Genomic DNA, 17,198 nt, shown 5'->3' on the forward strand with positions numbered 1-17,198 from the left:
CATCTTGAGCAGCACATTTCTCATGCTTTTAAATAATCCAGCTCTGGTATCCTGATGCAAGGGCACACTTTCAGGTTAACCCTGGGGGCTTCTCTTTGTAACATTTTCTTTAAAACACAATCAGTAATGATGAAAATGTGTTTGATTAAATACTAAGAGAAACTGTTGTTCCAGGAAACTGCAGTTTTTGAAAGGAAAAAGGCATTTACACCTCAGGTGATACTAACTTTCAGAGCTATTCTGTGTTAGTTTGAAAATCCAGATTAAAATTTGCCTGTAAATCCTATGAACAACTTGTCCCAACTTGCTCTTACGACAGTCCCTTCTTACATGGTAAATCAAGCTGGTCATAAATTAAGCATAAGGTAGGTGTATGTAATACACAGATAAAAGCTTCCTGGAGCATCAGTGCATAACTTCACACAGAAAGAGAAATGGTAGATGTAATTTCTCTGTATTGTTTTAACTGGACTTAGTCTTGGCGTTTTTAGTTCTGTCTACAAAGTAATTCTACAAATTCTTGCTGCAGGCCTGCCAGAATTAAGAGAATTTTTCTACTCACCACTGGCAGCTTGAATCTCAATCTGGTTGCCAAACCCAGCTCCCTCGTGGACTGCAAAAGCACTTGCTTACACCATGCCCAGACTCAGCACCAGCAGGAAATCGAGGCACCAATGCAGCATGACCAGGAGATGTTTGAACTGCCCTGGCCACCAGCTGCACTTTGTCCCAGTCTCTGCTGCTCCATGTTGAGTAGCACCGAGATAAAAGCAGCCAGAGGCCACTCATTCGGGTGGGAATGGTTCAGCTGAAGACACACTGTGCTGTCAAGCAAGCAGCTGGCTAGGAAGGTCACTAGGCCCGCAGCGTACTGGCAGCTCTGGGCTGTGCAGCTCTGTGGGCAGCACGCACGGTGCGGTAGGCCAGGCCGCTGTCCCACCGAGAGCAGCTGGGAGAAGGCAAGGGGGTTTCTGCTTGTGGATAACGAGGCAGGCCAGACCCTTGTCCTAATAGAGACGCATAAGCAGGCACCAGCCGAGTGCTGCCCTCGCCCCTGCGTGGCTACAGCAACGTTGCCGGGACAGCAGATTTGCGCCGTCGGGCAAAACCCCTCTAAGGGCAAGTGGGTGCTCTGTCCCTGCTGCTGTAGGGAACAGGCACTTTGCCGAGGAGCCAGCCCGTGCCTGCCGAGGACAAAGTGCAGTGAGGCGCAATCCGACTGCGGGAGTTCTGGGGGAGAAACGGGCTGAGGCTTGGGGGCCGGCCCGGTCCCGGAGAAGGATAACGATCGCCGGGAAGGAAGAACAAGGAGGCCATCCTCCATCTTCCGACGGCGGCCACGGCTCAAAGGCTAGCGCGGGTGGTACCGAGGCCACGTGGGCAGCCGGCGCCGAGCGCGCGACAGTGACGCCACCTGTCGGGCGCTTGCCGCCCGCCCCAGACGCGGAAAGCCCGCGGGGCCTGGGTGGGGGTCATGGAGGCCGGCAACAGCCAGGCCACAAAGGTCGGAGCCGGGGAGGAAGGCTGCGCTCGCCGTAGTAATGCATTTTGGGGGAGCGAGTACGCCGGACAGCCATGCGGGAGGGGGCGTTGCAGTAGCGCGGATACAGGTGGGCGACATGCGGGGGTGGGTGGGGAGAGCGGCGGCACCGCCCCCTGAAAGAGGCCTGGCGGGCGGCTGAGCACCCAGGCGGTAGCGTGGCCGAGTGGTCTAAGGCGCTGGATTTAGGCTCCAGTCATTTCGATGGCGTGGGTTCGAATCCCACCGCTGCCAAGCTGTTTTGTCCCCGCGGGCATGGTAGTGGCTCCTTTTCGCCGGGCGACCGCGGGGGCAGCCTGGAGATGTGACCGGCTTTCAGCGGCCGATCCCTGCACCGCGTCCCGCGGCTGCCGTGAGCGCGGCAGGGTGTGACCTGGGGGTTGCTGGTGCCACTTATTAAAATCAAGAAAGCCGTGGCATGGGCTTCTCTTGGGGTGTCTTTTGCCTTAAAATCAGAAATGCTGTTTTCTGCAGTTCTGCTCTCCTGTGCTGCACCCTCAACCCACAGGGCTGCATCTGGCCATTGCTGCCTGCCTGGAGGTCTAAGCACTCTCCTGTTCTCCAGAATTCTCCGATTTATCTACGTTTATATCTTCCCCAGAGTTCTTTTAGATGTCCTGTCTCATCCCTAGTTCTGTCTGTTAAATTCTCCCTGCTCACACCGTGTTCTTGGGTTGTTCCCTCCCCATATCACAGGCTGGAAAAGGTGCAGACAGCAGCGTGAGTGGTGGACGGGAGGGAGCTTTCGGCCCATTTTCGCTGAGCTCACTTGAGCTACTGCACGGATTTTTCTCAGTACAGCCGCTATACCTTGAAAATCAGATACAAACCCAGTTGTACCTAAAGTTTACCTGATAAAGCAACTAAACTTCGTTAGTTGACCTTAACTGCAAGAAGCAGCAGATTAGTGCAACCCATTACTGGCAGATTCTCCTACTGTGCCATAAATGCACTTAACCAATGTAACTTAGGAACTTCCAATATAACTAAAACACGTAGTTTGAGCTGGTGAAAAAACATACCTGCGTGTCCCTTTTTACGCTTCCGAACCCCGAGTTGGAGCTACCGGAGATGGCTCTGCACCCCAGGGGGTGGGAGTGGCTCTGGAATAGTCTGCAGAGGCACAGGAGAGGCTGCAGCCAAGTTCAAGTACACTTTTATTTTACCTCATAGGCAATGTGATACAGTTAATTCACAGTGTGAATTCACTCTGTAGGGCTAGTATGTCTTATTTATAGCAATCCTTTGATATTTACAGTCCCTTCATTTGTTCCTCCGTTCCCCAAGGCAGTGAGCTGTGGCAGCAAGTATGGTCAATCTCTCTCATGCCAGCAATGTTTCTTCACTGGTGAAGGACTACAGGTGGGCTGTAGCTCTTCTTTCTGCAGGTTCTCATTTACTTCAGCAATCAATATGGAAAGTTTGGGGTTTTTTTTTTGGTGTGAAATAAAGAGAGACAACAACCTCTACTCCAGTGTGTTTCAGTGATCTGTCTGCAATTGTTTCCTGTATTTTAATTTCTCAAGTACAGCTACTGATGGGTTACAATTTTGGTGTTAAATAACTGTTTTCTGTGCTGGGGCCAGTACTTGTCATGGAGATGAGGACAATCCAGGTAGCAGCACTGCAACTGAGTTTATTCCAGTCAGTGTTGTCTTTCTTTAAAAAAATGCAAAACTGAAAGGCCATCAAATCTTAAAGAAAGGAAGATCAAACTTAAACTAATAATTAAAGGAAGCAGAACTTTGAGGAAGATGTGATGATTCTGGGTTTCTGGTCTGTTTTTTATGTAATGGTCCACAGAATCAGCAAATGCAAACTTCTCTGGGCTGTAGCCCAGCTGAGTCCGTGCCTTGTCGATTCGAAATGTGTGAGTTGTAGAAATGTTCTGTACCTGTAGGGCAAAAGAGTCAACAGTCTGTAAATGGCAGCAAAGACACAGTTAAAGGAAATGTAAAATAAACATCCCCCCAACCCCTTAGCATTATATCAGTGTCCTGTTGACATACATCACATGATTTTTAAAATCCTTCACTCAAAAGGAGAATTTTGAAAGCCCAAAGAGGCATCAAAAGCTGCAAAGCATAATATTCTGTGCTCCTATGAGAATTAAGGGGAGTTTACAAACAAGGACTTTACCTCATTTCTGGTCAGCAGTGGGGACAGCTCAACAAATGGCTTCAGCATCAGATGAAGGTATTCCATTATCATGGCTGAATAACAAAAGAGTTCTACTTGAGGTAAGCACAGTAAATTGCTACATCGTTATGACTTTGGCATCTCTCACAGTGTCTTTGATAGGAAAGGATCATCACATACCTAAGAGCTCAGGGCACCATTACTAACAGTAAAAGGACTACTTGCTCACAAGGGATTGGGTTCGATCTTAATACTTCAGTCAGCCTGAATTAGGTGCTTGTGTGAAAAGGGTTCAGAAGGCTGGTGACAGAGCTAGTGAAAATGTGGTAAAAACTTAACACCCAAAGCTGGATTCTGTTGTAGCTGCTCATGGGGAGAGAGCACGGGGTACAGGAGAAGAAGAAATTCACCCATGCAGCAAAGCAGATGCTCTTCAATATATGTCATGAAGTTGTCTATTTTTGTTATACCTTATCTCCCCAAAGTTATGCATCTGTTAAGTCCTACAGAAAGCCTGGGGTGTTTTTTTGTGGGACTTAAATAACAGACCGGTCTGTTTCCACCACACTTCATGGAGCTGAACTTCACCCCTAACTGCTACACACTAGATGAGCCTACAACATAAAACTTTTTATAAACATAGAAATTAAAATTGTGGACAAATTATATTAAAAAACCCCTCAATGTTCTATTACAATTAGGAATAAGGGTAGTGGGGATAGGAAAGAGAAATGTTGATAAAATACTTGTACCTGTTGCATAAACTAAGGAAGTAGGAATACGTATCCATGGCTTACTGCAACCTAATCTTTCAAACTGAAAGAAATATGAAAAACAGTGAGAGAAAAAAAAAAAGCCAACAGAAACCTCAAGTTTTAAAGTTTCAATACAAAATATATTTGTGGAAGTATTAACTAATAAGCCAGCAATTTCATAATGGCAGTTACTAGTTGAGTTTGTTTGTTGGTTTTGTTTGTTGTTGTTGTTTTTTTTCCAGGGGATTCCAGTTAAGTAGCACATGCAGACACTGTCATTTTCAAATGGAAGTCTTAAAGGGGAAAACAAAGGTTTAGAATCATTAGTCAAAATGTCAGAGTGTGCTGATACCTAATTTATGTTAAGTATAGTTAACTATGTCACAGTGTTAAATCGGGTACATAGAACTCTGTTAACATATAGTTAACGGTTATGTTAACCATATATGGGTTTGAATTCATCATTAACAACAGAATGGTCTTTTAAAAAGAATCTGTATTACAGGCTGGTTGAGGCTGGACAGGGTTCTGGGCAACCTCATCTAGTTGAGGTTGGGAGTTGGACAGATGTCCTTTGGAACTCCCTTCCAACCCAGACCATTCTGTGATTCTATGATACAGATTAATAGATAGGATTTGTATTTTTTTGTCCACCCAAAATAGCCACAGATGCATGCCCAAGAAATGGAGACAGTGGCAGCTCCAAAGAAGATTCTGGTTTAGATGGTCCTTTGGGCTCAGTGAAGAGAGTTGTTTTAATGCAGTATTTTAGGTAGGCTTTGTTACAGTGCTAATCACACTGAACTTTAAGCAGGAATTAAAGACATATTCAGAAGGGAACTCCTATACCCAAATCAAACACAGCAGCTGTAACATGCACACAAAAGCTGTAGACAGTCAAAGAAATCAGTGTAGTTGGAGATGAAATATACGTTGCACGTACAAGTGGTGTTAACCATTCAAAAAGGTTGAATTTTTCACCGTCGTTAATGAAATACACCTGGCCACTCTGTTAAAGGGGTAGAGAAGATACAAGTTAGTAAAAGTAATACTGCACATATATTGACTTCTTTATCTCACTCCTTATGAACAGCTTGAAATAATGCAGCAACATAAAATATGCCTGGGTATACATACAAGTCAACAAACTAGCTACCTGTGCTTCAACCACTAACCTGCACAGTGAAACTGGAGTACCTGATGTGATTAACAGGCCTTGGGATCAATTCTCTATTACAGATATGCCTACACAGAAAGGCTGTACTGACTGTGCAGAGATTACCCAGCCTGCTGGGTAACTTGTGCTGTTAACATACACCCCCCAAATGGAGACACATCTTCTGCTCTCAGGCTGCTGAAGGTTCACTGACATCTGTAACACCCCATCTGGTGTAACCAAGGCCTAAGTTCCCTCTTTTGCTTTTAGGGGTTTAGAAAAATCAGTTTAATCTCCTTTGAAAAGATTTCTAATATACTTTAAGTGCAGTGTTTCTAGGTCAAATACAAAACTGTTTACAAGGAGGAAAGCGACTGCAACTATTTTTGAAATCAATGAGCTCAAATGAAATAGGCTTTTATTTGCATATGGTATGGGAAGAACTGATTATCACATTTCAGAGCATTACATCTGGAACTATATACAGGAGAACAGGAGATTCATCTGCCCAACTTCCAGTTTCCCTTCTGACATCACAAACAGTCTTTGTTCCCCTGCCAGGTATGGCAAATATTATATTACCAAAAAGTAAAGTTAAGATAGTCTTACAGAACTGAATATTCCAGCTCTTAACACACTGCACAGCCAGTGCTGCTGTCCCCTACACAGTTCATTTGTCCACTGAAAACACAGACAACTACCTAAGCTAAAGGACCGTAACACAAACATTAAATTACTGCTACTACAGGAGTTACTAAAGTACAAAACACAGTGCCAAGATCCCCTGTCACATGAGGACTGTGCTGCTTTTACTGCTTACTTACAGCTATGTAGTTCTTCTCAGGGGTGAGAGCTTCAGCAGCTAGAATCTGAGCTTGTACAAGATTCTCTGCATGCACCCAATTCATTTTAGCAGAAGGATCCCCAAACTTGAAGCTAAGTAGCCCTCTCTCAATATTCTTCTGTAAACATAAACAAACATGAAACCAAAGCAAAATGGGTTTTAAAATGAGGCACAGTGGACTTTCTTGTCCAGCTAAAGGTAGGTTTGTCTCTACTTCTAAAAAGCACATGAATCAATTAAAAAGAAGCAAGAGAAGTGCAAAGAGCTCTAAAAATAACCCCTGCTGAGGAAGGACTGAAGAACATATTAAACACAGTGTTTTCTGAATTTACAAACCCCACTAGTCTGTTGTAAAGATAAGTGAAGTGTTGCATGGAAAGGTAAGGTACAGTTCTGAGTGGATCAGAAGTATTGACAAAATTGGATCAAATGTAACAAATAGCTTTGGCCAAGAAAAAACAGAAGGTGTCAGAGTCTTTATTTAACACATTTTAGAAACTGCAAAATATGACAGTTGCATAATGCCATAAAATGGGCTCATATATCAAATGAACTCTTAAATGGATTTAGAAGTGTAAAGCAAACATCTTGGATTTAACTAAAATGACATTTTACCATTCTTTAGAATTATTTGACAATGAAGTATATTGTGGTTGGCTTCAATTTAATTCTGCACAATAAAGTATACTGTAGCTGACTTCAGTTTAATTCTGCACCTCAGCCACAAAACAATCAATTATGGGGTAAGCTTGAATCCATTAGTTCCTCAAAGCTGTGCCCAAGATTAGAATTGTGCTGGTGCTTTTAAAATTTCTGACCCATCTTACTCTTTGGAGATGATGTTCTAAACACTGCTAGTCCTGCAATTTGAAAGACATCAAGTGAAAAAGAATAAATGAATAAATGTGAGCACCTCAGCTGCTTGTCCTTTAGTAACCCATTGTGCTGAAGGTGCTTCTGACTCCAGAAACTGTTTCACCAGCTAAGGAAAGCTGTTAATAGTTGAGACTGGAAATAAGATATTTTGCTGTATCTCTCTTCATTAATATTTTAAACCATTTGGTGTAAGTTGCATGCAAACAGACATTTGAAATATCATATATTGGCCTGAATGTTATAATTATATAGTAAGCATTACAGTTGGACTTCATAAAATGTTTGTGTATCAAGAAAAGGCTTAATGCGCTGTACCTTCTTTACAGAGGTAATCTAGTGCCTGCTAACAAAAGTTCTGATATACTCAGCAGACAACTGAGTTGTTGAACTACTGCCCAATAAGAAGGTCAGTCACTTTCTAACACATGTAAGTGATGCTGTTGTATATCATGGAAAATTCTGCTGATCCAAAAATTCAAACACATACTGCTAGCCTTGGCAAGTGTCTTTGCTCTTCTGGTCCATAGATTCCTGGTGGTCGAAGAACACATGTATGGAGTATTCCACCTCCTAGAATTGATAAGATCATTCCTCAGTGATTTTAACATGACTAGGTTCTATCTTTCTTTGTATGAACAAAAGAGTGTGGTAGCAGAACTTACTCTGAAATAGATTAACTTCACCGTGTCACAAGATATTGTATATTAAGATCTTACGTGTCACAAGATATTGTATATTAAGTTGGCAGAAGAAGAACATGCAAAATAGCAAGGTAAGATTCAGAGAGGCCCTGCCAGCAGTTGGATTCCTAGAAATTACCAGATACTTCCAAACCTCTTTCTAACCAGTCCTTTGTGCCAAAGCAGTGAATGAATGTGCCAACTGTGTGATGAGTATGCTGAAGTGAGCAAGTTATTGGTAGGAAAGTGGAAAGAAGGCAACTGACTTCACACAAAATTGTTGTGGGAAACAATGACTTGCAAGCAGCACAAGACAGAGCTGAAAGCTTCTCTCAACAGCAGGCGCAGCCAGCTCCCACTAGAACTGCTGTAGAAGCTTTTTGATCATTTCTGTGGGAAAATGTCTGTGATGGTCTGCAAAAACCATCATAAAAATCCAATCACTTCCCAAGTATATCAGTTGGCTGGTTCATCATCTGCTAGCAACTGTTCTTAGTAATACTTGAAAGCATGCAAAATCCTAATTCCTGCAATGGCATTGGATAAAACGGGTTGTTTGAACACTGACTAGTTCTAATTTCATTAACAAATGCAGAACTGTGTCTTGCTCCTAAAATTCAGAGGGGCTTTGATGTGAAGAGATGCTGAGGATATAAGGGAAAAAAAATCTTTTTTTTTTAAACAAAATAATTCTAATGGAATGCCCATCAATGACTTCACATCTCTTTACAGCCCTCTGCAAGTATCAAGTGAAGAGAGCCTTTCCTGTAAGTTGTCTACAGCTAAATTTAGCTCAGTATCACTTGGTCACATAGAATCATGTTGCACTTTACATTAGTTTGTTTTGCAGTGGCAGTTATAGTATCTCACAGGTGAGCTCAAGTATTCGAGTGTATAACTGGCTTCCTCAACATGGAAAACTTTGGGAAGCACTAATAAATAATTCCAGGCTGTAGTATCAGGTGGCTTCTTCAGATTTTAATGTATAATTTGTGGGGTGTGTGTAACAATTTATTCAACATTCATGTTTTACTTATGTTGCATAATACTGTGACACGAAACGCTCCTTTTTGTTTAATTTATAGCTGTCTTCATCTGTTTGATTAACAGGCTGAGCTCCTTGCTACTATGCTAAAACCTCTTACAGAACTTACATTAGAAGTGATTTTTAAGTGAAAAGCTTTTAGCTTGTGAGAGGGGGATAGGTAACTTGATTTCAGAGTTGCTGGACAATCTTGTTCACTAAGGACTGATGCAGCATACAGGATGTTAGTGAGGAACAAGCAGTAAATTCTACGATGAATTAATGCTAAGACAAAAGTACCTGCTAGTGGAGTTCCATTAGCTGCTAGTACCATTTGTTCTGCAATTGATTTGGTTCTGGAATAATGGTCAACATGCTACAAAGGAAAAGAAATATGGTTTTATCTGATCTTGAAATGACACCGAAGGAACATCTCTCTGCTAGTTTTACTTAGCAGATGGCTACAAATACTTCAAAGTACAGAAGCTGAGGGGTATTAGTTCAGGATAAAAGACATGCATATTGCTAAGGTAAGCAAGCATTTTTGTTTATGCAAATCCAGTTAATTAATTTCAGCACATCTGAGAAGCAATAAATATATGTATGCCTTGAATGCTGCCAAGAATGTAACTGATCACTGCTTTGTAATCTGGATTTCTTTTCCAGGTAACGGAAAAGTCAAAAGCCAAATTTGAAGACATCACAACTGGCCTGAATTACCTTGGTCACTTTCTTGTGCCACTGTCTGAGAGGAAATGTTATTTGATGTGTTATTTAAAATGTTATTCAGTATTTCCTCTCTCCATCTATACTCTTTGAAAGACTATCAAGTACTTGATGGAGAGACACAAAAATAACTTTATATACAAAGCCCCCAAAAGTACTTTCCTCCTTTTAATTAAATGTAATAAGAGTACATAAAATGAGGCTGCTTATATGGGTCATTTTCAATGAGGGAGAAACAGAAAAGTCACATAAATAATAAAAGGCATTAAACCAAATCAAATTAATAATCAACAGGTTATAATAAAACATAAAATCTTATTCTATATTAAAGCAAGTCAAATTAATCATAACTGATTATAATAAAGCCTAAAAAATATCTTACTCCAGTTATATATGTCAGTTCCCAGGGTCTGATCCCTTGTTTCATCATTCATGCTCCTGCTTTTGCTTTAATCAAAATCATCTAATTGACACGAATTATCATTCCATTCATCACAGAAACAAAGAAATATATACAGCAATGTACATAAAACTGATGTCTCAAGGCTGCAAACATCATCTGCAAAGGGTGTAAAGAGTTTTCTTTCTTGTACTTGGATTCTGGCAAGAAACAAGGAAGTAAGCAAAGAGGAAACCTGAAAACATAACACAGCCAAAATACCTTTTCGATTGGAAAATATGGCACAGTTTCCTCATCGCCGTCCTCAATGGGAAGCCCTCCAAACACCACGTTTACTGTACTGGTGTAGATCAGTCTAGCAATGTTCCTTTGTTTGCAGGCTGTGGCAATGTATAAAGTAAATTAGCTTAGTGGAAAATGAAAAATATATGGAAAAAAGTTTGTATGATCTTTTTCTGGGAAACTGTCAAATCTTGGAAGAGCAAATCCTTCAATTTTAGAGCTGAGCAGTTTAAAATGCAAAGTGGATTTTAAAGGAAGTAAACAGCATAGAACTAACTGCTTTATAACTCAGCACATCCTGGTTTGGATGCTGAAGATCACATTATTCCTTGGAGAGAGCTTCTACCAGCCTGTTGAGATGGCCTTTAGCTCCAGCCAGGCAGGTGGCTGCAGTCCATCTGCTTCAAGGGCTGCCCACTGCCTGTACCCAAGCTATGAGATAGCAGCGAGGCTAACGGCTATGAAATACACCTAGAAGTGGTTAACTCCTTATGGGGATGGGAATTCTGGCACCAGATCAAACATGGTGAGGAAAAGCTGAAGCAGCTGAGCTACAGTGCTGACTCTCATGTCACACATAGAGGAAAAAATGATGACACATTTCCTCCCCTTCTGCCAAATCTGTAAAGTTATTTGGTAAAAAACAGTGCGTGCCAAAAAAAGAGCCAACTGGCCTTTTCCAAGTGGTATAATGCTGTGATCTGCTATACTAACACCCAGTGGCAAGGTTAGATACATACCATCAATGATGAATCTTGTTCCATGAATGTTTACAGTTTCAATCTCTTCTCTGTGCAACTAGGAGTATAAAGAAACGGTGCAATTTTTAATAACAATCCATTTGAAATTCAACACTGGGATGCTAGAAATGTCCCCAGATAAAGGTACTGGAGCCTACTGCTTTGATTATAAAAAAGAGCATCCAGACTGCTGTTCCAGCCTTCAAGAAGTCAAATCATTATTTTTAAACTATGCCTGTGTTTTTCTTGCAGTTGCACAGACTAGCCTGCATGAAGCAAGGCATCACGGTGCTTCTAAACACACATTTCCAGTTGTTAAAGGCCTTGCAGCAGTATGTTAAATATCCATGTTTCACTAGCACTTCAGTGACTAGCTGCCTCTACCCAGAGCAATTCCAAGTATGCACTGCTCAGCTGCAAGCATCTTTGATTGAGCTGTTCTACCCCCAGCTAAGGTAATTTCTGAAGTTCCTTTTACTAAATATGGTAAGGAGGGGGGTGTTTGTGACTCTGATCATGAAAATTGTGGCTTAAGAGTCCTACATCAAGTACACCCTTTCAGCTTTTTACCCACTAATGGCAAGCAAGTAAGACTTGGAACACAACTGTTGTTATAATTTAGTTGCATAAAGTAATTTATAATTTAGTTCGGGTTTTATTCCCATGGAACTCTGAGGTGTAAGGGTTTTGGAGGGACCCAGCCTCCCTCGTCTTTCTTTTTGTCCTCAGAGTTATTTCAGAACTCTTCAATGCCATTTCAACTTCAGAAACCCTTCTAGGGTGCTGGTGGAGCTTTTAATGAAGAGGAAATAATTTCACAGCTAGGAAAGCAGTGCTGTAAGCAGACAGCTTGCAGCTAGCACAGCAGTTTGCACAGAGCAATCTACCAAAACAGCATGCCAAAACGATCTGGACTCACTTGCTCTCTTCCTGACATTCCATATGAAGCTACATGAAACACACAATCAGCCCCTTCACAAGCTGCAAATATGGCATCATAATCCCTGACATCTGCCTGTAATACATAAGAAAACATATTTGAACTTGAAATCAAAGCTGCAGGTTAGCATTTGTCATCCAGTGGGTTAGCACAGAGGCACGTGTACATATACTTGTACTCACTGTACATCTCAGGACTGAAAACTAAGCTTGTTTTAGTAGTTACTGATGATCCTGCTTTTCTTCCATAGAACTCAAAAGACTTTAAAAACATTCATTAAGCTTCATAAAACTTGTGTTTATTCTACAGTGGATTAAGCTAAGGCACAGATGAGGGTGGTGGCTGGGTCCTGAGAAGTACTTCATGGCCTAGAGATGAAATGTCTGCTCTGTGCCACACATTACAGGTTTCATTGTTTTACTTATTTCAGATACACTAAAATCAGTTGACCACAAATCCTGTGGGGTGTTTGGATTCAGTGAAAACTAGTAAGACATTTTGGAAAAGGGCAAATGAACAAACATTTACTGTTGTGAGAACAGAGTTTCTCATACCTGGATACACACTATTCCATTAGGAATTTCCCAGATGGGCTTGTGTATGTCATACAGAACAACTGAAGCTCCTGCGCTGGCAAGAGCACATCCCAGTTTGTATCCAAAGTAGCCTCCACCTCCTGTCACCACTGCTTTCATACTTTTTGCACCATTTTCCTTCTCTTGGGAGTCAGAGGTTTGGTGCCAGAGTGTCGCTATTCCACTCACGATGAGTTTTCTGTCAGTGAAATACTGTCTTCCGTTACCAGACACATGCAACAATTTTTCCTCCATGTTGAAAATTGCCCCATAGCACTCCTGGACACAGACAATTCCAGTGACTTTCATGTTAACGAGCTCTATTCACAGCGGCAAAGCTTTACTTTAATGCAACCTGTTTAAGAGAGAGAAAGATGAAAGCAAAACACTTAACTACAAACTTTCCAGATTCGAAGGATTTCTTTTAAAAGACTCATTTTTCTGCTTAATTCTTTGTTGAATTGTAATTCTCACATTTTACAAACGTTTAAGCTGTCTGTATAGTTCACCAAAGGCAGCAGCCTGGAAACAAATATCAAAGGTGGCATGTTTTAGATTAAACAGAATAAACTTTAAAAAAACCCCACCACACCACCATGCCACTAGAGATCTAATAAAGAAGGTCCCTAATGCAGAGAACATAAATATTTTCTATATATGAGGCAAAATCAGAATAATGATAACGGGAATGGTTTTTTATTAGGAGAAGAGAGGTTGCTGCCTATGTGAAATGCTGGTCTTCATTTAATTCCTTCTGATCTGTGTCACAAGGTCAGAAATGGCCTTTTAGGGGTCAGAGAGGTCACACCTGAATATGAAATCTTCAACTGTCAGGAAAACTCTAAAGATGAACAAACTGCATTTAACTTTCTAGGAAACAAGCAAGGGCCAAGCAGAACAGCAGCAGCACAAAATGTCCCCTGGAGCAAAAGACATTTCTGATGCTTCTTCCACTTGTCCCTGGCTTAACACAGGCATCAGGTAAAGCTGGTATTTTCGACCCCTTTCTAAGTAGCAGCAGCTGGGTGTAAATGAAGACTATGCTGTGGGTTTGGTGGTGGTGGTGGATGGAGCTGAGCCTTACGAGGATTTCAGAAGGGAAGAGGAACGCCCAATACTTATAACTTTAGAAGGTGTATCAGAGAACAGGGCAGGTATCAAATCCCTCACCTTCCAAGGGAACAGGAATAAAATAATTGGTATGTGAGAGAAAAGGTCGGTAAATCCGTTAAGGAAAAAGCAACAGTGAATCATTTATTTCGTAACCGTGGAGGTCCTCTCTCATCTATGCAAGGGGCAAAGGTTGATCACTGCCAGACAAGGCCTTCCAGAGGCTGTGGCTGCCGCTTTTCTCCCTTACCCATTTCGCTGCCCTGTGCCGCAATAAAAGATTAAGAGTCACCCGAGCTCCTGCATCTCCCATGCAAATCTGCTGGGGCAACGCGGGGCCGGGAGCCAAGGGAACTTGTGCTCCGGTCGGCGGCCCCTGCCCTCCTCACCGCCGGGGCGGGCCGGCTCCGGGCGCGGGGAAGGACCGTTTGGGCTGTTCCCCACACAGCCTTCCCGCTGCGCCAGGGCCGTTGGGCGGCTGCGGGTCCGGCCAGGCCGAGGGGGAGGAAGCGGCACCCAAAGTTTGCGCCGCACCGCGGGACGCTCACCATCGCCGCGGGTGCCGTTCCCCAGCCCCGGCCGGCCCCGCACATGTGTCGGACCGGGCTCCTTGGGGTCTTGCAACACCGCTGGCCTCCCACTGCACTCCCGAGGTCCCACAGACCCCTTGGGACCCTGGCTCCTCCCACAGCCCTGCTTGGCGTCCCACAGCTGCCTTAAGCCCCACTCATCTTGCAGCGTCCTTGGGAGCCAACAGCATCCCTGAGATCCCATAGCATTTCCTGAAATCCCATACCATCCTATAGCATTCCTGGGTTCCCAGAACCTCCATCCGTAGGTTCCCTGAGCATCCCTTGGGTCCCAAAGCATTCCTGAGTTCACATAGTATCCCTGGAATCTCATCCCTGGAATCTCATAGCATCCTATAGCATTCCTGGGTTTGCAGAGCATCCCTGAGATCCCATAGCATCCCACAGCATTCCTTGGATCCCAGAGCACCCCACAGCATTCCTGGTTTCCCAGAGCATCCTGTGGTGTCTCTTACCTCCTTGTGTCTTCATACAGCTGTGACCACTGCACGAAAGCATCCTGTCAGTGGCTAGGGCTCTGTCCACACTGAGGTACCTGTTGAACAGGTTGTTCAGGAAAAACACACCATCTCTTGATCACCGGTTGGACAGCTGGTGGCAGGACATGGCTCGGAGAGATGCCAAGCATCAGAAACACTTGCAAAACAGCCAGATCCCCAGAGTGGAAATATAAACGAATAGGCACTAAGGTCCCTGCCCTCCTGAGCCGGCAGTGGGTCTCTGTTTGGCTCTGTGGTCTCTCGTGCCTGGGAGGATGTGAAAAACATCAGGAGCTGCAGAATTCCAGAACTAGCCATCCCAGGCAAAAAAATTAAACTCTGAACACCTTTATCTCCTCCTTTATAGGTGTGCCATATCTGAATGTTCATATTAAATTTTAATCATTTAAAGACACACTTGTAGTTATGGTAGAGCATAACTCCAACAACACCCAGTGAAGGCTGGGGACAGCTAGCTATTCCAGACTGAGCCTCAAAGTTCTCTTAAAGCTTTAAATACTGAATTTGGAATAAAGATAAATCAGCTTAACAAAGCCACTTAGTACTATCACTACTGTTAGAACATAGATCACATCTTACCTGAAATAACAGAGGTTTGGTGTTACAGGATGAGAATGGTGGGGCTCTGTGGGGACTCACACCTGCAAAGCCAGAGAATTCCTTGGTTAGTCCTCACTGAGGAGCATCCAGAAAAGGCCACAGCCTGTGCTTCTGCTGAGCTGCACTCAGCTGCCTGATGTCTCTTCTGAAAAGCGTTGCTGTAATCTGGGATGCAGTCCTGAGCTATTAGTCTAATAAAAGCAATATATGAAAGGTTCATAAATAACTAATTTAAAAGCAAATGGAATGTTTGCATAGAGTTAAAATGCTCACGCTGGGAAGTAACTTTACACTCGTGGTTTTCTGTTCTGCATTTCTACAGAAAGGAGGCTTGGGCAGCACCTCCTACAGTGCCTGCTTGTCTGTCAGTCAGCTCCACCTCTGGGTTGGTGAAGTGTGAACTTAACTAGTTTTAATAGAACTTGGATAAAGGTGTCATGTATACTGAGTATCTCTAACTTCAACAACAGGTAGTCAGGAATAGGAGAGAGGGCTGAGCAGTGCCCCAGTGAAGATACACAGCATGAGCTCAGTTGGTATGGACAAAGGACAATTTCCAAATGCAAATCCAGACCCACTGCACCCAGAACTGTTTGCTAAAAGGAAAGAAAAAAAAGAGTGAAACAAATCTTTGCTCACGTAAGCTGCAGTAGCAGTGGTTGCTCACACATTCCTGTCACTGTATGCTGTCCATTACCTATACTGTTTTAGCTTGTAGGGGTGCTGTTAGCTCTCCTGTGTACCCTGTAAATTTAATGCAGTGAGAGTCTCTTCTCAAAGATCCTGTAAAATGTAACAGAGAGATAAGAAAAACACAGACTAGAGACAATCAGATGGCAGAGCTTTTCCATCACTCTTTTCTGTGACCCACCCTGTCCAGTCCAGTTCTCCTGAGCCACATGCAGTGCAAGAGAGGGAGCAGCTGCTCCCTGAGAAAATCCTTATGACAAGTAGTCTCATGAAAAGCCATCTGGGCTACACATGGTACATGTATGTGTAGTACATGTGCAGCATGTGTGGCTTAGGCTGTCCAGCTGAGGTATGTAAATCTTAAGAAAGGGAGATGAGAAATGTTGGGTCCTCACCTGGGTCTTAGTGGTCAGCTTGGCTGCTCCCCCTGACATGGCAGTTCTCTGAATGCACAGTGTGCCTGCTATGGGGTTATGGATTTGCCTTCATTTACAAGACAAGGTAGCAGAAACAGTTTGCTGAACTCCCCAGGTCTTATGTGCCCTCCCTCCCCTATCCCCCTGGCTGCTTAATTACAGAGTTTGGTTCAGTTATTGTTTATTATGGCATTGAAAGAACATTTGCTTTACAAGAATATTTGCTTTACAAACACACCTAAGGTTATTAATTACATTTTTACATAAAATTATTTTACATAAGTATAATTTTCAGTCCTCTCACCACCTGTTACTCCTATTTATGTGTTGTATCTTTGGGGCTATTTCCCAGGTCTTCATAATTCCTCATACTGACACACAGTAGCTGGAGCAGTGGCTTCATCAGAGGAAGTGTTTAGTCAGCTTTTACTTCATTGGAGCTACTGGACCTGTTACAACACAGCAGTCCTACAATGGGTCCTCTTCTTCTAATTTCTTACCCTCCTGAATGATCATTTTAAGAAAATCATTCCCAACAGGAAGCAATCCATTAAAGAAGAGCCATTAAAACTACTCCTGCATCTGTTAGGAGTGAACTCCTTTGATCTTGTGATA

At 42.9% G+C, this 17,198-nt stretch overlaps 1 protein-coding gene and 1 non-coding gene across 2 annotated transcripts; one reads left to right on the plus strand and one right to left on the minus strand.

The window, feature by feature from the left end:
- Positions 1–1,692: 1,692 nt before the first annotated feature.
- Positions 1,693–1,774, plus strand: TRNAL-UAG (transfer RNA leucine (anticodon UAG)). Its single transcript has one exon. It is a non-coding gene; the product is annotated as a tRNA-Leu (tRNA).
- A 1,246-nt stretch (positions 1,775–3,020) lies between these two features.
- LOC104299173 (putative short-chain dehydrogenase/reductase family 42E member 2) lies at positions 3,021–13,014 on the minus strand. The gene is made up of 11 exons (XM_009899320.2): positions 12,657–13,014; positions 12,082–12,177; positions 11,163–11,220; positions 10,402–10,520; positions 9,315–9,390; positions 7,798–7,880; positions 6,415–6,552; positions 5,378–5,443; positions 4,432–4,495; positions 3,680–3,753; positions 3,021–3,434 (listed from the first exon to the last, which is right to left on the minus strand). Exons 1-11 carry the CDS (start codon positions 12,984–12,986, stop codon positions 3,186–3,188), a joined length of 1,353 nt encoding a protein of 450 aa, XP_009897622.1. The 5' UTR covers positions 12,987–13,014; the 3' UTR covers positions 3,021–3,185.
- Positions 13,015–17,198: the final 4,184 nt, after the last annotated feature.

The sequence above is a fragment of the Dryobates pubescens genome, chromosome 4 (assembly GCF_014839835.1).
Source record: "Dryobates pubescens isolate bDryPub1 chromosome 4, bDryPub1.pri, whole genome shotgun sequence".
Classification (NCBI taxonomy): Eukaryota; Metazoa; Chordata; class Aves; order Piciformes; family Picidae; genus Dryobates; species Dryobates pubescens.

Excerpts from the sequence above, each read along its gene's own strand:
- LOC104299173 (XM_009899320.2), bottom strand. The coding sequence starts at position 12,986 with ATGAAAGTCACTGGAATTGTCTGTGTCCAGGAGTGCTATGGGGCAATT. Across the intron at positions 11,221-12,081 it reads GAATGTCAGGAAGAGAGCAA|TTGCACAGAGAAGAGATTGA; the intron begins GTGAGTCCAGAT and ends TTATACTCCTAG. Across the intron at positions 10,521-11,162 it reads AACAAGATTCATCATTGATG|CCTGCAAACAAAGGAACATT; the intron begins GTATGTATCTAA and ends ACATTGCCACAG.